Genomic DNA, 22,919 nt, shown 5'->3' with positions numbered 1-22,919 from the left:
TGCTTGATAACATCATTCCTAAGCTGCTACCTCCCCCTCATCCTCTTTCGTCCTCCCATTCAGTGGCTTGTGTGTGTTTCAATAGATTTTTTTTTTTTTTTAAGACAAGAGGAAAATAAAGCGTGCCCAAAGACTAGGTGACTGTGCTTTCAGGAGTGGACCCATTTCGGGAGTTCCCGTTGTGGCTTAGAGGTAACAAACCTGATTAGGATCCATGAGGATGAGGGTTCGATCTCTGGACCCTCTCAGTGGGTTAAGAATCCAGTGTTTCCGTGAGCTGTGGTATAGGTCGCAGATGTAGTTTAGCTCCTCATCGCTGCGGCTGTAGCGTAGGCCGGCAGCTGCAGCTCTGATTCAACCCCCTAGCCTGGGAGTTCCATATGCCTCAAGTGAGCGCCCACCCAAAAAAGAAAGAAGTGGACTGTCTTCCTTTTGTGCGCTTCTGTCGTGTGGGAGCCCAGGCCTAATGTTGTTTGCTCTCCAGCTTTTCGATGGGGGTGCTGAGAGCTGGCTGAGGGCAGCACGTCTCTCCATCAGCCTCCCCAAAACCATCACGAATCACCCACAGGTTGAGGTAAAGGCAGCATGTGTGCCCTCCAGGCACCCATCCACCATCTCTCCAGCCCCACTTCCACTGTGGCCCTGGCCCTCTCCCTCCAGCTAGCAGCTCTGGAGCTGCCACTGAAGGTGACAAGGAGCACAGGCCAGAATGACGCATGGCTGTCCCTCCCTCGCCTCAGCCCACACACACCATTCCATCCAGAGGATATAAAGTGGATTCTCACCAACATACTTTAAATACCCAAAGGCACTTTTCTACAAACAGAAAAAAAGCCTTAGGTGTATCCTTTCATATCCTAGTTTTCTCATCTGCAAAATGGGAACAAAAAAGTGTTCCCAGGTCTCTGGACAGTTATGGGGATTATAGGGTTTAATTTCTGGAAAGCACTTAGAACAGTCCCACCCACTCCTTAGTCCTCTCAGCTCCTAGGATAATCACTGAATGAATGAATGAAAAAGTGAGTGACTGCAAACTCAGTCTGTACAAATGTGTTAGACGTGAAAAATTTACTCCCAGATTTGATCATTGAAATGACAGAGGTAAAAAATCCATCTCTTATGTGTGGACAAGTTCTGTACCTTACGTTTGCATTTTATGCTGTGAAAAAAATGCCTTTTTTTTTTTCAGGACTACACTTTGTTATACGAAGAGGCAAAATATTTTCAGCTTCAGCCCATGCTGTTGGAGATGGAAAGATGGAAACAGGACAGAGAAAGTGGCCGCTTTTCGAGGCCATGTGAGTGCCTGGTGGTGCGTGTTGCCCCAGACCTCGGAGAAAGGATCACGCTCAGTGGTGACAAATCCTTGATAGAGGAAGTGTTTCCAGAAATCGGCGATGTGATGTGTAACTCTGTCAACGCAGGCTGGAATCACGACTCCACGCACGTCATCAGGTTCCCACTGAATGGCTACTGTCACCTCAACTCAGTGCAGGTACAGTGTCATCACATGCTGTGTGACATCCAATGCCAATCTCAGTGCTCTTACTCACCCCTGCCTTCCCATGGCGCCCTCCCTCCAAAGAGCAGGGATCGCTCACCGGTAATCCTTCTGTGTGTGTGTGGCATGGGGGTTAAACTGTTCACCCCTCAACAGCATTCATTCAGTCATTCCACAAACGTTTATTGAACATCTACTATGTGCTGGGTGCTGGTAGGAGCACTGGAGATACAGGCGAGAAGGGGATAGACAATGGCTTAGTTTTCACGAACTTACATCATGGAATTGTGGGTGGGGGTGTCCCTGCATGTCAGGCAGGCAGTGAGAAGAGGATGCCTGACGAAGAGAATCCCAGCGGGGGAGCAGGGAATATCAGGAAAGCTTGAAGCCAGTGAAGGTGGGATAAGAAGTGTGGCGACCCAAGGCTGCAGGCAGCCAGGGGCGGAGGATGGGGTGTCTCATAGAGGGTAGCAAGGGCTCTGGGATTCTTCTTTTTGGTCTCTTTTGATTTTGCTTCCCTGGCTGTGTGAGTAAAATGGAAAACGATTTGAAGATTTTGAGCAACAGAGTGACCTATCGTAATTCATATTTGAAAATGAACACACCAGGAGTTCCCGTTGTGGCTCAGTGGAAACGAACCTGATTAGTATCCATGAGGTTGCATGTTGGATCCCTGGCCTCACTCAGTGGATAAAGGATCGGGCGTTGCCATGAGCTGTGGTATAGGTTACAGATGTGGCTAAGATCCTGCATTGCTGTGGCTCTGGCATAGACAGGTGGCTGCAATTCCAATTCAGCACCTAGCCTGGGAACTTCCATATAGCGTAGGTGCAGCCCTAAAAAAAAAAAAAAAGGAAAGGAAGGAAAGAAAAGAAAAAAGGAATACTCCAGCAACAGGTGGAAATCAGGGAGAGCAAGGGAACCAGTTAGAAAGCTCTGGTCCAAGAGATAACTGAGAAGTGTTGGCCTTTGAATATCTTGAGTGGTTCTGACAATGGCTTCAGGTTATAAGACAGAAGCCAAGGATGATTAAAATTTGGGGCAGAGGAACTGGGTGAGTGGAATTAGCGTTTTCTGAGATGGAGAAGTTTATGGGGGGAGACTGAAGGGTGGAATACAGAAGTTTGGTTTACACCACGTGAGGTGCCATGTGCTTTAGATGCTGGTGGGTGCTGTCATCATCTTGACAACGTATCCAGCCCTGGGCCAAGGGTTGTACGTGCATTGTCTTCTCACACCAACCCTAACAGGTCAGCACAATTAATTCCCCATCTTGCTGATGAGAAAACAGAAGCGTACCTGGATCTTGACTCCAGGTCTGTGTGACTCGAAACAATTCGAAGTCAGTGAAGTGAAGGTTTAGGGGGTTTTCTCTCTCTTTCTAATTGGATCGGGCCCATGGCTTTATTCAATATCAAGCCAACAAAACCTCTCCTCAAACTCCAAGACTAGAAACCTCCACACTACCATCCTGTACCTTGGCAATGGTTTCACAACTGTTTATAACTGTTAAAATTTGTGAACAGATGTTTGAGAGCAGAGCAGCAGGAAACTGGCAGAAACTGAGCCCCAGGGGTGGGGAGGAAGGCACTGCGTGGCCTCTGGCTCACCCAGGTCTGGAGGCTCGCCCCAGGCCACTCTGCATGGTGTTCCTGAGCATGGCCTCTGCTATTTATAAATGCTTCGAGAGCCCTGAAAGCCTTTCCCCTCCCACCCATGCCTGGCCCCTGGCTCTCTCTAGACAGCATTTCAGTGCTTCTCTAACCCCTCACCCCAGGCCACTGAATAACTGTCATAAATTCATAAGCCTGACACATTTCCCAGTCATTTGAGTCTGATCAGATGTGGAAATTTCCATCTGGATCAACGTTGTCATATGACACGGCCATAGTAGCTTCCTGCCCCACCGACCAAGAAAGAGGCACCATCTTCTAGGTGTTCAGAGGTTTTGGAATGAGGCACAGGAGTCCCCCTTCCCACCAAATCATTCCCAAATGAGGCTGACTTTAAGGAACTTTAATACTAGTAAGTGATGTTTAAAAAGTAATGGCTGGGGAGTTCCCGTCGTGGCGCAGTGGTTAACGAATCCGACTAGGAACCATGAGGTTTCGGGTTCGATCCCTGGCCTTGCTCAGTGGGTTAAGGATCTGGCATTGCCGTGAGCTGTGGTGTAGGTCACAGACGTGACTTAAATCCTGTGTTGCTGTGGCTGTGGTGTAGGCCAATGTCTACAGCTCTGATTGGACCCCTAGCCTGGGAACCTCCATATGCTACGGAAAGCGGCCATAGAAAAGGCAAAAAGACAAAAAGTAAAAATTAAAATTAAATAAAAAGTAATGGCTGAGAAGCATAAACTCTGCATTGCCTTGGAGTAAGCTTTACCACATTCAAGGTAAACAGTGGATCATGTTGAAATAATTATCATATTACACATATAGGATCCTCTGGGGAGGAAGCTAATTTAGGGATTCCTTATTTTAGTAATTTAGCAACCTAATAGCACTGGAAGAGAAATGTTAGCAGACTTAAGTTCTTTATTGGTCAGTGTCCTCTACCTTGTGACACTTCTCGGGATCAAGGCAAAGAATCCCTTACAGGGTGATGGATTGGCCAAGGAAACCGGGGTGTTTCTTGCTAACAAGCTACATTCTTGCCTCTACTGGGGAAATCTCCTTAGAGCAGGCTCTGCACCTTTTTATTTGCCTTTTTATTCTCCTACCACCAATGCACATCTTAATGTGCTTAATTTTGAACCTACAGATTGTTTTCTTCATCGTGTCCTTTTGCTGCCTGGTGTGTATATGCATTGTGAATTTATGTATACAAGTAGAAACTACAGGGAGAGTGATCATTTTGTTCTCATAAGGACTTGCTTTGTTTTATTTTGTTTTTCTTTTCTTTTTTTTTTTTTTTTTAGGGCTGCACCCACGGCACATGGAAGTTCCCAGGCTAGAGGTCCAATTGGAGCTACAGCTGCCGGCCTACACTACAGCCACGGAAACACAGGATCCAAGCCACATCTGCAACCTACACCACAGCTTATGGCAACGCCAGATCCTTAACCCACTACATGAGGCCAGAGATTGAACTTGCATCCTCATGGATACTAGTTGGGTTCATTCCCTCTGAGCCATAATGGAAGCTCCTTGTTTTGTTTTCAATTTGCCAGCACTTGAAGTTTTAATTTTTAGAAAACATACATCTACTTTCCAATTCATCTAGCTAGCTATTTTGCAAATAGCAGATTATATTCCATGTAAAAATAGGCAACCAAAAATAATAATTCAAAAAAATAGTAAGGATTCACCGTACATTGACTATATTTTGAACTTTATTTGAGGAGCTCCCACATGACTCAGTGGGTTAAGGATCCAGCATTGTCATTCTTGTGGCTCAGGTAATTGTTGGGTGTGGGTTCGATCCCTGGCTCTAGAACTTCCACATGCTGCATGCGTGGCAAAAAATAAAAAAGTTATTTGGGAGTTCCCGTCGTGGCGCAGTGGTTAATGAATCCGACTAGGAACCATGAGGTTTCGGGTTCAGTCCGTGCCCTTGCTCAGTGGGTTAATGATCCGGCGTTGCCGTGAGCTGTGGTGTAGGTTGCAGATGTGGCTCAGATCCTGCGTTGCTGTGGCTCTGGCGTAGGCCAATGGCTACAGCTCCGATTTGACCCCTAGCCTGGGAACCTCCATATGCCGTGGGAGCGGCCCAAAGAAATAGCAAAAAGACAAAAAAAAAAAAAGTTATTTGGTAACATTTTACTTTGTTCCAGAAATTTATAAAATTTGAGCCACCTATTTTTTTAAGTTATGATTAAGTCATTATGCCTTTTGAGTGGTGTGGAAATAATTATATCCAGAATCCTGGCAGGGAACTTTTTCAAATCTCATATTTGTTGGATTCCTAAAGAAACACAATGCTCTAGATCAATTTCCGGTCTTTTCACATATCTAAGCATTTCAGGAATTTTTCCCTGCATTCAGGGGTGTCAAATAAACAGTGACAAATCCAGGGATCTTTCTGGCATCACGTATTTGATTTCAAAATTAAAGAAGAGGCAGGAGTTCCCATCTTGGTGCAGCTGAAACAAATCTGACAAGGAACCATGAGGTTGCGGGTTCGATCCCTGGCCTCACTCAGTGGATTAAGGATCCAGCATTGCCGTGAGCTGTGGTGTAGGTCGCAGCTGCAGCTTGGATCCTGCATTGCTATGGCTGTGGTGTAGCTGGCAGCTGTAGCTCCAACTGGACCCCTAACCTGGGAACCTCCATAGGCCGCAAGTATGGCCCCTAAAAAGCAAAAAAAAATTAAAGAGGTTATACAGGTTATGGTTGTATGAGAAGTTTGGAACATCTATGTTTTAGATGTGTTTTCTAATATGTAGCATATATAACCATTTTATTTATTGTTGCCTCCCTGGATGCACACAAGGCAATAAATCTACTGCAAATTCCACAAACTTGAAAAGCTGTAGATAATCCATTGGTTCTGCTATTGAAATTGCATCAGTCTTCCAAGATGAAACAGATGAACTCAGTATCAGGAAACCTGAACAGTGGCCGAGTCAAGAGTGAATGAGTTGAGGATCAGTTGCCAGTGGAGTGAGTTCAGATAACGTCACTGTTTTTCTATAATCCTTATCATCTCATTGAATATGTTAGTGGTAAAGGAGCTTTGAAATGTGAACCTTGTCTTTCTGCAGAGAAGGTAAGGTTGCACATTTGCCAAAAAACATGAGCTTGGAGGCCAAAGAGACCTGAGTTGGAAACCCAATTCCATCACATCTTAGGTGTGAGCCTCTGTTTTCTCATCTATCAAATGGGTTCACTCCACCCATTCTGCCAGGCGGTCGTAATGAGTAAGTGAACTTGGCCTGGGGAAAGCTACTGTGGAAAGGCACATTGTAGGTATTAGAAACATTTGCCCCCTCCCTCCAGCCCTTAAATCCATAGTCTTTGAAAGCAGCACCTCAGAGGGATTTAGAGGTTGGATAAGATGGACCAGAGCTGCACATGGCCTCAAACCTGGGACAGTCTTTGCGCTATTGATGTGGCCTAAGAACCTAGCTCACCCCTAACCAGATGCTTGTCTCGGCCCCTCACAGGTCCTCGAGAGGTTGCAGCAAAGAGGGTTTGAAATCGTGGGCTCCTGCGGGGGAGGAGTGGACTCATCTCAGTTCAGCGAATACGTCCTGCGGCGGGAGCTGAGGCGGACACCCCGCGGACCCTCCGTCATCCGGATAAAGCAAGAGCCTCTGGACTAAGTGGACGTGTTTCTTATGCAAAAAGGAAGAAAACATACATATGACGCAAACAAAAAAAAGGGACATTTATGTGCAGTTGGGACAGCACACCAAGTCCTGGACCTAAAATTGAATAAAAGACACATTTATATCCAATAGAGACCACACCTGTATTCATATGGGAACAATTGGAATAGTGATATCCTCGAGGTGTAAAAAATATATAAATATATATATATATGTCAAAAGGTAGGAAATGCAAAAGAAGAAAAAAAAAAAAGGTGGTGCTGTGATGGCCGTGAAGTGTCCTGGGCCTCCCGAGGCCTCTGACCAATAAACAAGCCATGAGCAGTGAGGATGCATCTCCTTACCGTTTTCGTTGCCAACAGCCATCCATTGTTTCTTTTTCCTTTGTCTTTCTTTTTCCTTTTTTTTTTTAAAAAAAAAAAAAAAAACCAACCACTAGAATTACATTTCCTGCGTATGGAAGTTTCATGTCTCTCTTTATATGGGGGACCAGGCAGGACTTCAAAAAAACCTCTCATGAGCACACTGCATTTGAAAGACGTTAGACATGAAATTTTAAATGTAGTTTGTACAGAAGTCACACTTTTTTGTCCACCTCACAGATGTGAACTTACTTTGTTTTTAAACTGATCAGTTTTGCAAAGGGGCCAGAATTATTACTTGTTAGAGTTGCTCCAGTTTGAGTCTGCTGCTTTCCTACAGTTTTTCAAATTTTATAATGTATTAAATACAATAAACTCTGTTTAAAAAATAAGGTCTGTGTGAAACACGCGTGTTGGGGTGAACCTGTATCAAAACAAAATTTATCTTTTTTACAATTTTCTGTGTGGGGCATCGAAAAGAAGAAGCCTAAAAGCTGAGGCTAGCGTTGAGATCAAAACCCACTAAAGGATAAGGATGTTGACCCTCATTCTGAACAGTTCTGTGCCCTCTCGGTAGGTGTTAGGTCCCGTGCTTTGTTAGTCTGTGTTGGTTAGCAAGATAAACCTTCTTTGCTGTGAACTTTTTGATTAAAGATTTCAGTTATTGGAGTTCCTGTTGTGGCACAGAGGGTTAAGAACCTGACATGGTGTCCATGAGGATGCAGGTCTGATCCCTGGCCTTGCTCAGTGGGTTAAAGATCTGGCATTGCCACAAGCTGCAGCTCCAGCTCAGATCTGGCATTGCTGTGGCTGTGGCATAAGCTGACAGCTGCAGCTCTGATTTGCCCCCTGGCCTGGGAACCTCCACATGCAGCAGATGTGCCCCTAAAAAGAAGAAGAAAAAAAAAAACCCAACAAATTTCAGTTATCTATTGCTACAGAGCAAACCACGCCCAAACTTAGCAGCTTAAAACAATATTTGATGTTCTCACGAGATTCTGTGATCCTCTTGTGTGGACTGGCCTTGGTTGGGCTTCTTCGGCTGCTCATGATGTCATCTGGGTTGTGACTGGGCTGGAACAGCCACGTTGGCATCCCCACAGGGGGCTGCCAATCCAATTGTTACAGGCCACGTCCTCTCTGGGTGGCTTGGGCCCCTCTCAGCATGGCAGCTGCATTCCAAGAGGGAGGAAAGAAGCCACTGCCCCCCAAAAGGCCACACCTGGAGCTACTGGGTACACTTCTGCAGTGATCTATTACTTCAGCATTTTCAGAACCAGCTCAGATGCAAGGAGGAGCAGGGGATAAAATCCATCTCCTGTTGGGAAGAGTGACAAAGAATTTGTAGCCAGCATGGATCTACCATAATACCTGTCCAAAACATCCAAAAAGTAGGGCATTAATGGCCTTGAAAGAGAGAGAAAATAGCAAGGCCAGAATGATCACTTTCTTATTAGACGGAGAGGTGAGAAACACAAGATTTCAATACCACTTTTGGAATTAAGCCCTCGGTCTTTCCCAGGTATTAGTGATTCTGGAGGCTCCTCTGTCAGCCCTGCCTTCACCTTTCTTCCCTACTTCCTTTTCCTCATTCCAGACACTCAAAATAAACCTGGGATGATGCTGAGATTGACAGGTCAACTATAATGTGTTTCTGCTGCAGAGATGTTCCTGTGGTGATGGACTGTTTCCATTCTGAACTTTCTCTCTTTTTTTAAATTAAAAAGTCTATGCCTGAGGACACCAGTAATGAAAATAATCTGTGGCTCCTGAAACTAAAAGTAAGCTGTTAATGGCTCCTATCACCCCCTGAAACACAGAGGCAGCCCCAACACTGAATTACTCTAATGACTGCCAGCCAGGCTTTCGCGGGGTTGTTTAATTCCCCCTTATTTGAGGCTAATACACCACCGCTCAGATGGAGACAGCCAGGGTTGCTCCCACCGGCTATCTGGTCATCCACGTCCACTGAAAGGAGAATGAAATTGCCTATGATTTTACTAGTAATTTATTCTCAGGGGGTAAAATTTCCTAAAAGCAATAAAACCAGGGCCCCGCTTTGGGACTTTGCTGGTTATTGTCATCAGTTAACATTTACCCAGCACTTTCTCTGGGCAGTTACAATTGTTCCAATCAAATATTCCACAAAATTATGTGCACTTTATTCTTTTCTGAGCTCATATGCCCTTTTAAACAATTACAAGCCAATTGCACATTTTTTCTACAAAAATCTCTGATCCGTTTCAACAGGACAAATATGTGACATATAATGTTCATGTTTTTAGGTCTTACAACCAATAGATTCCCAAATACTAAAGTACTTAAGGAAAGAGCTTGTCAATCAAAATACAATTGTTCCATTGTTTCCCCCCTACTTTTAATTATCCAATATATAGGGTTATTCATACTTCACCAGTTGTCCCAATAAGGATCTTTATAGCCATGTTTATTTTATGCACTGCATTGATTATTAATGTCTCTTAGATCCTAATTTAGAAAGATTCTATATTCTTTCCTTTTTTTTTCTTTCTTTTTCTGTGTTCCCTGACATAGGTTTATTTGAAGAGTATAAGTCAATTGTTCTGGAATTTGTTGCACAATTTGGATTTGTCTGGTTGGTTCCTCATTGGTAGAGTCAGGTTAAATTTTTTTTTTTTTTTTTTGCAAGAATACGACATAGGTGATTTTTTCACTCATTACATCACATCATAAGGGTCTGTTTGACCCATCATGGTGATAATTTTATTTCTATTTTTTGTTTTTATTTTTATTTTTTGCTATTGTAAATTTTATTGCATGTCATTTCTAATATTTCTCTGGTGCCAGCAATACTGACCACTTGGTTGAGGTGACAGTCACCAGATTTCTCCAAAATTAGAAATTAGCTCTTCCCATTGTAATTAATAACTAGTCTATGGGATGAAATTAGGAGACTGTAAATATCCTGTTCTTCAACGCATTTTCAACCTGGTGGTTTTACGTTCATTGGTAATCTTTTCCTGAATCAGTCATTACCTTGGTGGTTATAAATGTGTACTTTTAAAAAAGCTACTGTTGGAGTTCCTGCTGTGGCTCAGCAGAAAAAAATCCGACTAGGAACCATGAGGTTGTGGGTTAGATCCCTAGCCTCACTCAGTGGGTTAAGGATCTGGTGTTGCTGTGAGCTGTGGTGTAGATTGCAGATGTGGCTCTGATCTGGCGTTGCTGTGGCTGTGGTATAGTACAGCAGCTGCAGCTCCGATTCAACCCCCAGCCTGGGAACCTCCTTATGCTGAGAGTGCGGCCCTAAAAAGAAGAAAAAAAATGCTATTGATTGAACCATTGGTGGTGTTTAAAATAACCTTTTTTTTCTTTTTTTTCTGAGCAAAATCCATTTCTTTAGTCCAAGTCACACAAACTATAATCTTTGATCTGCTCTTTACTAAGAAGTATTTTTAGAAAAATAGAATGAAGCAAAGCCAGTTCTAAACTGGTTTCTAAATATTAGGTGAGTTTCCACATAGTAATAATAATAGCTGTGCATTTGACATTTGCTCTGTCCAAGGCACTTCACTAAGCATGCTACCTGCACAGAATTCACTGAATCCTTAGGACCACCCTAGAGGTTGTATTATCCCCATTTCTCAGTTAAAGAAACTATTAAGACATCAAGTAAAAGACATGAGAAAGGCTCATGTTCAGTTTAGCTTTCTAAGGAGGGCCCAAAGCAAAATTTTTGAGAAAAAGTAAGTTTTGTGTTGTAGTAGGATGAGGAAGAAAGCAGATTATTAGTTAACAGCATTTCTCCTTAGAATGCAAACATAGGAGTTCCCATCATGGCTCAGCAGAAATGAATCTGACTAGTATTCACAAGGACGCAGGTTCAATCCCTGGCCTTGCTCAGTGGGTTAAGGATCTGGCGTTGCCATGAGCTGTGGTATAGGTTGCAGACACGGCTTGGATCCCACATTGCTGTGGCTGTGGCGAAGGCTAGCAGCTACAGCTCTGATTGGACCCCTAGCCTGGGAACCTCCATATGCCCTGAGTGCAGCCCTTGAAAAAGATTAAAAAGAAAAAAAAAGAATGCAAATGTATTCCTATATTTAAATATTTTGAGCATCCCTTACAATACATTGGACAGTCGGTTTGGGTGATACTACGAGGACCATGATGTGGTTTCTTCCATGGGGTATCTGGGGGGAGTACCCACACATCCAGCAGCCGGCTTAGGGCCTGTACATAGCTAACAGCAAAGGCACTATGGATATGCATCAGATTTACAAACCGAAGAAATGCCAGATGATAAGGGTTCACATCTGGTTGGGGAAATTAGAAAAGCATCACAGGGGAGGTGGCACCTAAAAGATGCATAGGCTTTCACAAGGAAGGGGTATAGAGGGAGGGCAAAGCTCCAAGCTGGGAAGCAGAAGGCAGGTTCAGAGAATGGTGTGGGATGCAGCTGGGTTGTCTGGGACATGAAACATGGCAGAAAGGTCAGTGGAATTGGACTGGAGCAGGGGTTGATCTTGAGTGCTGGGCTCGGGGTTGGATTTGATTCAGCAGCTTTTGGAGAATCCTAGGAGGTGGGCTCTGGATATTCATCTGTGGGGTCAGCAGACTTGATTGGCTAGAACAGTGTTTGTGTGAGAGGCAGATAAGTGGCTGCTTTTCCAGTTTGTCCATTTAGGATTCCTAACCAGGCTGAGAATCCAAAGATGTATGAGAAAATAAGACGTCACCTTGGTGTCCAGATGACAAACTCAGATGCCTACAAGGGCCAGGTGAGTCACAGAAATGAGAAGCAGACAAGCAGGAGCATGTGTGCCCCATTCAAAGGGAAACCTCCACCCCAGCAGGTTCTCCAGCAGGAGAAGAAGAAGCCTGTATCCTTAAACTTCTCATTTTTTAGAAAACCTGGAAATCTAGATTTCTGTGTGAAATCTCAAGAGGCAAGTGTTAGAATGAACTGGTTTGTTTTTTTTTTTTTTTCAAAACAAATGCAGAGTTTGTACCTCTGAAAGTTATGAAATAATAAAACAGTTTTAGACATTCTAGAAAATTCCATTTGGGTGGAATTGGAAGCGATGGCACCAGAACTAAATTGTGTGAGAACATGACTTTTATAAAAGATGGACATTTAAAGTGAGCTTTTGGCCATAATATCATTTAATGATAAAGATTTAAATCCTGGTGTATAAATGACAATTGCAATTATAAGCTACCTTCGTTCTCTGCTGACTAAGTGCCAGGCACTCTGCTCAGGGTTTTCCAGATGTTCTTTCCTTCTGTCCTCATAGAAACCTGATGAAAGTTGGCATTATTATTCCAGTTTTACAATGGAGAACATTGACATGTCAAAAAAAAAAAATTGGCCAAACTCCACAAGGCACTTTGGAAGTGCGCGCACACACACACACACACATATTTGATCAATACCATGGACTAAGCTCTCTCCGGTTTTATAATTCAGCAAAAAAATGATCTTGCTCTGTCATTGACAGCTTCAGTAAGTTCATCATAAATACACTGGACAAAAGTACTGGCTAGAGGGAGGGTGTTATTAAGCCCTGAAAAGATATGTTGTCTCTGGCTTTGCAACAACCAAGTGGTTCTCTTCTCAATAAAAGTTTACGTCAAGGTTCCCCAACTTGCCCCTTCTTGAGACACACACAAGACACTTGTTAAGGTTTTAGGTTCCAACTCCTCCATCACCCCCTGCATCCCATCTCCCCTCACCCCAAAATGTCCTGAAATTCAGTGTTCAAGTGAAGAGCCCGGCAGGCTGTGTTTTAACAATACCCATCACAGGCGATTCTTCAATCAGGCAGGGTTGGAAAATGTCACTGTGTTCCCTCAACCTAGGCTAAGAATAGTAGATGAGAACGTTCTGGTGTGTGTGTGTGTTGGGGGGTGCTTTTGTGACTTGCCTTTTTATGACCTCGACCATGTTCGTTAAATAATCGTTGGCTTCTCCCATTCTTTGCAAGACCAGATTGAATAATGCAAACAGAGTTCATGGGAGAGGGGAAGCACTTAACTGAAATTTAACCTGAGGGCCTTCATCCTTTCCTACTTGGGGAGCGAACTGCCCAATCCTGTGGAAACGGTCCACCAGCTACAGAATCATTTCCTTTGCTCTTAAAAAAGCCATCAGAGGCTTGAATGAACAGAAACCTTACAGCACAGGAGAGAATGACAGTAGCATCTACCACTGTAACAACAGCTGACCACAGGTTTGCAGGAATCCAGCACTGCCCATACATTTGTTGTGAGTTTCCTTGAAATTTAAACAATGATTTTAGACTGTCAGAATTTAAAGGGGGGTGTAAATCGATAACCCTAACCGTTTTACCACAGAACCCCTTTGCGTATGCTTTTTTTTTTTTTTTGTCTTTTTCCATTTTTCTTGGGCCACTCCCATGGCATATGGAGGTTCCCAGGCTAGGGGTCCAATCGGAGCTGTAGCCACCGGCCTACTCCAGAGCCACAGCAGCATGGGATCTGAGCCATGTCTGCGACCTAAACCACAGCTCACGGCAACACCGGATCCTTAACCCACTGAGCAAGGCCAGGGATCGAACCCAAAACCTCATGGTTCCTAGTCAGATTCGTTAACCACTGAGCCACGATGGGAACTCCTGTGTATGCTTTGATATAAGTTAGATTCAGGGTGCTCAATCTGACTATTTCACATGGCTCAAGTTCATTCTCTCCCTCCACCTCAGTTTCCCCTTTCTCTTTCATTCTCAGTGTGAAACCCAGGGTTTCCTCACTCCTCCCTGTCTGCAGATCAGATCTTGACTGTCAGAATAAGCAACAAACAGGACAGCAGCTAAATGATACTATTGACTAACAGGGCTGAAAATCCAAGGGCACACTTGCTGGGCATTCCACCCAAACTCTGGAACTTGACTCAGAAAACCTGTTCTGAAAGCTGAAATCCAGATCTTTGTCACAGGAGCCTCACATTCATTGCAAAAGAAGCAAGACCAGCAGGGACAGTTGATTAAATCCAGCCTAAGGATCATTGAAAGGTCTGCAGCTTGAGTCATCATCTATTTGATGCAGCTGGTTTTCCTGTGAGTCAGCAGTCATGGGCAACTGCATTGACAAGGGGAAATAGTGGGAGATGGATTGCCTGTGGGCCTTAACATTTAAGCTTTGCACCCATTATTGTTCTTTATCTGAAGTAGTATTGTATTATTTTAAACGTTGTTGTCCTGTGGTCACATTCTCAAATATTTGGCCGCTGGCTCACGCTCTCTCTCACTCGCTCTCTCGCTCGTTCACTCTCTTGCTCGCTCTCTCGCTCGCTCTCTCGCTCTCTCGCTCGCTTTCTCTCTCTCTCTCTCTCTCTATGTATATATATATATCAGAAAATTCAGAATTCTGTAAGTAAGTTGCACATTCATGAAAATAATTCAGTTATAGCTCTTAATTTAAGCAGAGTAGATGTATTTCTACAACAGAACACTGACCTATATAATCTTTTCCCTACCACCATTATAATTTCAAAATCAGAGTTATTTCCCATAGCTCTGGAGTCAGGATTGGGGGAGAAACACATAGACACCCCATATCCTCCCTTCCAATAGCATTTTGCCTCTGCCAAGTCTGCATTAACCTCCCTCCAGCCCCCTGCCCACTCCTGGGATCTTTTCTTCCAAGCAAAGATAGTCAAGTGATGGATCAAAATATTTCTGTACCATCACTGAAAGCTTTTGTGTTATTAAAAATAAACAAAGGAAATGACTTACCTAAGCCAAACATACTGACAGAGCAGGTGGAATTTCATGAGGTCCTTGGAAAAGCCCCATGGCAGTGGGAAGCTACCAGGTCACTCATTTCTCAAATTCTCTCCTCTCTCTTCCTGGGTAATCTCATCCACAGATGGCTTCCCTGTCACCTGTACTTCAGGCCCAATTTCTCCTGGAGCTTCAGGCAGCCCTGAGGATACAGTGACAAGTAAGATATGGTCCTGCCATTCGACTCTGATTAGGCAAGTGGGGAAGATGTGATCAGATCATTTCAGGGTACTCTGTCGGAAGCAATGACAGATGTAGGGTCTGCACAGTGTTTCCATTTGACTCTCCGGAAATGAACTTATGTTAGCCCCAGCCGTGACCTTTCTCCTTTTAAATTTCTCAGTTCAAGATGCTCCTGCCCTCCATCCAAACCAGAAATCCACTTCCCCCTCCCCACTTCAGTTGGTCACCACATTCTACAGAAAGTGTCACATAAACATTTCTCAAATCAGTGTCTTCCTCTCCATCCCTACTTCTCAATGTCTCTTATCAACTCCTCTTATATGGACTATTTCCATAAGATCTTCATTGGTTTTTCTGCCAGGTATTCAGTGTGTCATCCCTAAAATGCACCTCACATAGCAGCCTCTCACCTCCCTGAGAAAGCCCAACTTTGTTTCCTTGTTGCTCTCAGAATCATCCAGTGTGGCATCCAAGGCTCTCTTCCATCCAACTCTCAATCTCATCTGTGGCTGCCCCTGGTCTCTTGCAGAAGTACAGGAGCTTTTAGCTCCCCCACGTGTCAAGTCTCCCCGCTTTGGAATATATTTATCCTCTACTTGCTTAATCACCTTCCACCCATCCTTGAAGATTCCCTTTGCTTCCTGCCATCTTCCCATGTGCCCCTCACCTGGGCAGCCCTTGTCTATGGTCCTAAAGCACCCTACTTATACTTTTATCATGGCACTTACCACATAACATTGAAATATATATTTACAAATGTACATCTGATGTCTAAACTTAAGATCTTCAATGGGAGAAATCTGGCTTATTTTTACTTATGTCATGCCTAGTGAAAGAAGTGCTAAAGAAATGTTTGTTGATGACAGATGAAATAACAAATGAAATCAGTTATTACTAGAATGAGGCAAAGTATGTGATTCATGTTATTAACCACACCATTTGGAGAGATTGTTAATCCTCATAAACACTAGATTAACTGAAAATTATATGTAGGAGTTCCTGTCATGGCACAGTGGAAATGAATCTGACTAGGAATCATGAGGTGCTGGGTTCAATCTCTGGCCTCACTCAGTGGGTTAAGGATCTAGCATGGCTGTGAGCTGTGGTGTAGGTTGCAGATGTGCCTCGGATCTGGCATTGCTATGGCTGTAGCTGTGGCTGGCAGCTGTAGCTCCAATTAGACCCCTAGCCTGGGAACCTCCATATGCCACAGCTGCAGCCCTAAAAAAAAAAAGAAAAAAAATAAAATTATATGTAAAGTAACGGGCATACAATAGAGAATCAATTATTAGTAATATTAAATCCTTCAAGCATTATAGGTTTTTACACCACGATTTTTTTTTAAGGACACACCCCCAGCATATGGAAGTTCCTGGGCATCCAAGACATAGCTGCAGCAGTGCCAAATCATTTAACACACTGGGCCAGGCCAGGAATTGAACCCATGCCTCCACAGCAACCTGAGCCACTGCAGTCAGATTCTTAACCCACTGTGCCACAGTGGGAACTCCCAAGCACTATTTCGACCAACTAAAAGTCATGGAGGACTTCCACATTTGACCAGTGTGGAATAACAGATTTACTCTCCCACCTGAAACAACTAGAAATCTGGACAAAATATATGAAATAAAGGATTTCAAGACACTGGATATCAGGCAACAGAGAACAGTGACGTCTGAGAGGCGGGAAACTAACAAGGGGATTCCTAAAGTTGCCCATGGTGCAGGGAAGGGCAACCCAGGCAGAGGCCCCTGATCTCCCTGAGTTGGAGAGACAGAGCTGGCAGTCCAGGGAAGCTAAGGCATCCAAAGTTCATAGATCAGAGTAATGGAGAGGAGAGAGCTGCACACAGAAGCCCAAGGAACTGAAGAGGGTCTTTCTGGAGCCTTTAGCTGAATTCTGATCAGTGCATGTGGCTGAGAAAACTGCCCAAGGTTAAGCAAAAGTCCCTATAGAAGGGTTGGGAAAACTGTTGCTCATACAGGGCCAGCAATAGTTTCTATTCCCACCAGTCAGAGTGGAAAACTTCATAATTAGTGGGGCATTGGCTAGAATATTCAGAATGCCTTAGTGGTAGGAAAAAATTAGCCATAACCTAAACATAGTTCTGATCTCACCTAACAAAGCTCAAAAGCAAATCCCAAAGGGGTCAAACTGTTTTCAAGTAACTTAACCTCATGCTAAAACAAAGTTCAAGAATATTTATAGGAATACAAATATATCCAGCACCCAACAAGGTAAAAGTCACAATATCTGGCATCTAATAAAAAATCACCAGGCATGAAAAGAAGCAGGAAAGTTCAGCCCACAGTAAGAAGAAAAATCAATCTATCTAAACCAACCTAGAGGAGTTCCTGTCATGGCTCAGTGGTTAGTGAATCCGATTAGGAACCATGAGGTTGTGGGTTCGATCTCTGGCCTTGCTCAGTGGGTTAAGGATTTGGTGTTGCCATGAGCTGTGGTGTAGGTCACAGATGCATCTCGGATCCGGCATTGCTGTGGCTCTGGTGTAGGCCAGTGGCTACAGCTTCAATTAAACCACTAGCCTGGGAACCTCCATATGCCACAGGAGTGGCCCTAGAAAAGGTAAAAAGACAATAAATAAATAAATAAATAAATAAATAAATAACCAAACTAGAAAAGGATGATAGATTCATTGATAAAGACATTAAAATAGCTATTAAACTATATCCCATATGTCCAAGGAGCTAAAGTGAAGACTGAACATGTTAACTAGTGACATGTGAAATACAAAAAATAACAAATAAAATTTCTAGATATAAAAATTACAATGCCTGCAAAACATACCTGATAGAATTACTAGCAGATTACACATTAGAGAAGAGAAAGCTAGTGAACTTGAAAATATAGCAATAGAAACTACCTAAAATGAAACATGGATTTTTTTTTTTAAAAGACTAAAATTAGATGAAAAGATCATCACTGAGCCATGGGACAACTCAAACAGCCTAATACATGTGTAATTCAAGTCTCCCTCAAGGAGTGTGGAGAGAGAAACAGAAAAATATTTATTTAAAGAAATAATGGTTGAATATTTTCCAAATCTGAAAATGAATATCAATCCACAGATCCAAGGAGCTCAATGAGTTCTAAGGAAAAGTAACATGAAGAAAAAACACACCAAGGCACATCATAATCAAATTTCTTTAAAAAAGGGATAAAGAAAAATATCTTAAAAGCAACCATGAGGGGAGAGTGAAGATACATTATAAACCAAGAAGAAAGATGAGGATGATGGCAAATTTCTTGTCAGAAATAATGTAAGCCAGAAGATACTGGAATAACAACTTTAAAGTACTGAAGGACATAATCTGTCATCCTAGATTTCTATACCCAGTAAAAACATCTTTCAAAAATAATGGCAAAATATTTTTTCCAGCCATACAAAGGCTAAAAGAATTCATCACCAGCAGACCTCTCTATCAAAAAAGCACTGAAGGACATCCTTTAGGCAGAAGGGAAGTGACACCAGAGAAATCTGCATCTATACAAAAAATGAAGAGCAATGGAAATAACTACCCAGGTGAGCATAAAAGGCTTTCTTTTTTAATGTTTCAATATTTAAAAAAGATAATAGACTGTTTAAAGCAAAAATAATAATAGTATTTTGTGAATTTATAGCATATGTATAAGCAAAATAAATGTCAACAATAGCACAAGGAAGAGAGAAACACAAGTACAAAGTTCTCACGTCACTTAACTATTTATTGAGTGATACAATGTCACATGGAGGAAGACAATTATATGTGAAAGACAATAACTATAGACACTAAAACAGCCGTTGAATCAATGCAACAGAGTTATAGCTGAAAAGCCAAAAGAGATAAAATCCTTAAAAATATTCATTTTATCCAAAAGAAATCAAAAAATAGAAGAAAAGCAAACAAAACAGAATAAGTAAAAAAGAGCACCAAACTAGAATTAAGCCATATTAAGAATCACATTAGGAGTTCCCGTCATGGCACACTGGTTAACGAATCCGACTAGGAACCATGAGGTTGCAGGTTCGGCCCCTGGCCTTGCTCAGTGGGTTAAGGATCCGGCACCGCCATGAGCTGTGGTGTAGTTTGCAGACGTGGCTCGGATCCCATGTTGCTGTGGCTCTGGCGTAGGCCAGCGGCTATAGCTCGCATTAGACCCCTAGCCTGGGAACCTCCATATGCCTCGGAAGCAGCCCTAGAAAAGGCAAAAAGACAAAAAAAAAAAAAAAAGAATCACATTAAATGTAAATGGTCTAATGCATCAATTAAGAGACAAATGTCAAATTGAATGGAAATGTAACACACAACTAAATGCTGCCTACAGGAAACCCACTTTCAATAAAAAATAGGTTAAAAGTAAAAGATAGAAAAAAAAATACACCACATTAACACCAATCAAAAGAAAACTGAAGTTACTGTATTAATATCAGGCAAAATAGATTTCAGAGCAATGAATATTGCCAGGGATAAAAAAGGTCATTTCATAATTATAAAGAGGACAAGAGGACATACTCCTAGCCTTTTTTCCTTTTTTTTTGTTTTGTTTTGTGGCACATAATAACAGACCATTAGAATAGAATAGAATAGAATAGAATAGAATAGAATAGAATAGAATAGAATAGAATAGAAACTAAAAATTGATAGGATTGCTAAGAGACATAGGCAAATGACTTTCTTTTTTTTTTTTTTTTGTCTTTTTAGGGCCACATCAATGGCATATGGAAGTTCCCAGGCTAGGGGTGGAATTGGAGCTGTAGCCACTGGCCTACGTATGCCACAGTCACAGCAATGCCAGATCCGAGCAGTGTCTGTGACCTACACCACAGCTCATAATGCCAGATCCTTAACCCACTGAGAGAGGCCAGGGATCACACCTGAGTCCTCATGGATGCTACTTAGATTTGTTTCTGCTGAGCCACGACAGGAACTCTGGCAAATGACAATTATTGCAAGAGATTTCAACACAGATCTTTTAAGAATTGATAAAGAAAGTAGAAAATTAATTACAATGGAGGCAACTTGAACAACCCTAACAATGTAAAACAGAAACGAGTTACATCATACAAAGGATGTTCTTTAACCACAATGGAATTAAATTAGAAATCAATAACAGAAAGATCTCTAGAAGATCTCCAAATATTTGGAAACTAAATAATACATTTCTAGACAACCCATAGGTCGAAGAAGAAATCAAGAACTCAACTAAAAAGTATTTTGGGAGTTCCCATCATGGCTCAGTGGTTAACGAATCTAAGAACCATGAGGTGGCAGGTTCCATCCCTGGCCTTGCCCAGTGGGTTAAGGATCCAGCCTTGCCATGAGCTGTGGTGTAGGTTGGAGACGTGGCTCAGATCTTATGTTGCTGTGGCTGTGGTGTAGGCCAGCGGCTATAGCTCTGATTTGACCCCTAGCCTGGGAACCTCCATATGTCATGGGTGCAGCCCTAGAAAAGACAAAAATAAAAAAGAAAGAAAGAAGGAAGAAAGAAAGAAAGAAAGAAAGAAAGAAAGAAAGAAAGAAAGAAAGAAAGAAAGAAAGAAAGAAAGAAAGAAAGAAAGGAAGGAAGGAAGGAAGGAAGGAAGGAAGGAAGGAAGGAAAGAAGGAAGGAAGGAAGGAAGGAAGGAAGGAAGGAAGGAAGGAAGGAAGGAAGGAAGGAAGAATTTTGAACTGAATGAAAATGAAAATACAACATATCAAAATGCAGAATACTCAGGGGGGAAATTATAACACTAAACATCTATATGAGAAAAGAAGAAAGGTTTCCAATGTATGACCCCCAGCTTCCACCTAAGAAACTAGGAATCAAAGAGCAAATAAAATCCAAAGTAAGCAGAAGATAATAAAAATCAGAATAAAAATTAGTAAAACAAAAAAGAAAAAAAAACAGAAATGAAATCAAAATCTGGTTCTTTGAGAAAATCGTAACACTGATAAATCTAGCCAGACTCATCAGGGAAAAAAAAGCAAGGGGACACAAACAGTTAATATCAGGGATGAGGCAAAGAGTAAATCAAAGAAGGAGCCCTAATTCCAGCCACTCTGACCACACCCAGGTTCCATGGACTCTTCAGGGTTCCAAGAGGCACACTAAATTGACAAACAGGTTGAACAAGATTTGTGTAAAATTTTTCAGGGCCCGTAAAAGTACTTCTAACAAGTTTAATAACTCTCTAAATTACATATTTGCAACCCAGACACTTCCCAGGACCGCTTTTATGTAAAAAAAAAAAAAGAAAGAAAAAGAAAAATTGGAGTTCTCGTCATAGCTCAGCAGTTAACAAACCCAGCTAGCATCCATGAGGACATGGGTTCGATCCCTGGCCTCTCTCAGTAGGTTAAGGATCCAGCGTTGCCATAAGCTATGGCGTAGGTCGAAGACTTGGCTCAGATCCTGCGCTGCTGTGGCTGTGGTGTAGGCCAGTGGCTACAGCTCCAATTTGACCCCTAGCCTGGGAACCTCCATATGCCGTGGGTGCAGCCCTAAAAAGACCAAAAAAAAAAAAAATTATATTTTGCTTCTCTCTAAATGAATTGTAATACATTTTTTAAAAATTACTTAAGCAGAAATCCGCACAACATTGTAAATCAACATACTTTTTAAAAAAAGGGAAAGAAATACAAAACCAAAAAATAAAGGAAATTTTTTTCAAAAAGATTACTTTTTCATTTGACAAATCTGGCTTTTCTTTTTTTTCTTTTTTTTTCCCAGGGATCAATCCAAGCTGCAGCTGCAACCTATGCCACATCTGCGGCAAACACCACATCCTTAACCCACTGCACCACAGGGGGAACTCCTGCCTTTCAAAATTAAAACAATTTTTAAAAGAAAATTCTTTTTGTAAATTTTTTTTAAAATTTTATTGGCTTAGAATTGATTTACAATGCTGTATTTCAGGTTTGCCACAAAGTGAGCCAGTTATACATACACATATGTCCTTTTTTTTTTTTTTTTGTCTTTTTGCCTTTTCTAGGGCGGCTCCTGCAGCATACGGAGATTCCCAGGCTAGGGGTCTAATCAGAGCTGTAGCCGCCAGCCTACACCACAGCCACAGCAACGCGGTACCCAAGCCGCATCTGCAACCTACACCACAGCTCACGGTAACACTGGATTCTTAACCCGCTGAGCAAGGCCAGGGATCGAACCGCAACCTCATGGTTCCTACTCGGATTTGTTAACCACTGAGCCACCACGGGAACCCCCATATGTCCATTCTTTTAAAAAAAAATGGGTCGAGGATCCGGCATTGCCGTGAGCTATGGTAGATAGAGTTCGACGATTCGGTTCGGATCCTGCGTTGCTGTGGCTGTGGCATTGGCTTGCAGCTGCAGCTCCAATTTGACTCCTAGCCTGGGAACTTCCATATGCCGCGGAAGCAGCCCTTAAAAAAAAAAAAATCTTAAATTTCGTACTTCTTTCAAACTAAGGGTATTTGCCAGGGGAAAAAAAAATAAGGCTTGTACTTAAAAGATGCTGTATGTGTGGCAACACGGTGGAATCCTGGCTATATTAGTTTGCAGCTGGGCTGCCTCCTCTTAAAAACATCAGGAAGTAATGATAGGGTTAATCAGAGCGATAAAATAGGGGTGGAGAAAAGTAACTTAAACAGTTGGGTCTTTCCCTCCGCCTTGCAGGTCTGAATGCGCTGCTAAATGAGTTCATCTCCCACACAAAATAGCCTTTGTTTTATTCTGTAGCTTACTGGCTTTATGCTGCTAAGAAAAGAGGTAGTAAGTTTGCCTCAACTTGTCTTCTTACCACTGCAGCTTGTCGTTTTTAGGCTTACAATACAGTAAAAATATTTCTTGAAATTTGCCTTT

At 42.4% G+C, this 22,919-nt stretch overlaps 1 protein-coding gene across 4 annotated transcripts in view; it reads left to right on the top strand.

Annotated features, from left to right (window-relative positions):
* Positions 1-7,584, top strand: part of KCTD1 (potassium channel tetramerization domain containing 1) — a 193,135-nt gene extending 185,551 nt beyond the window's left edge. For 3 of the 4 annotated variants that reach the window (XM_047794013.1, XM_047794014.1, XM_047794011.1), the window contains exons 4-5: positions 1,190-1,495; positions 6,606-7,584. In XM_047794013.1, coding sequence (XP_047649969.1) covers positions 1,190-1,495; positions 6,606-6,764 — 465 coding nt within the window. In that variant the 3' untranslated portion in view covers positions 6,765-7,584. Of the gene's footprint in view, positions 1-1,189; positions 1,496-6,605 lie in introns of those variants that run through there. The other variant, XM_047794012.1, reaches the window with a different exon arrangement.
* The last annotated feature ends 15,335 nt before the right edge of the window (positions 7,585-22,919 follow it).

The sequence above is a fragment of the Phacochoerus africanus genome, chromosome 8 (genome assembly GCF_016906955.1).
Source record: "Phacochoerus africanus isolate WHEZ1 chromosome 8, ROS_Pafr_v1, whole genome shotgun sequence".
Lineage (NCBI taxonomy): Eukaryota > Metazoa > Chordata > Mammalia > Artiodactyla > Suidae > Phacochoerus > Phacochoerus africanus.
This window is presented reverse-complemented; position numbering and strand designations above follow the sequence as displayed.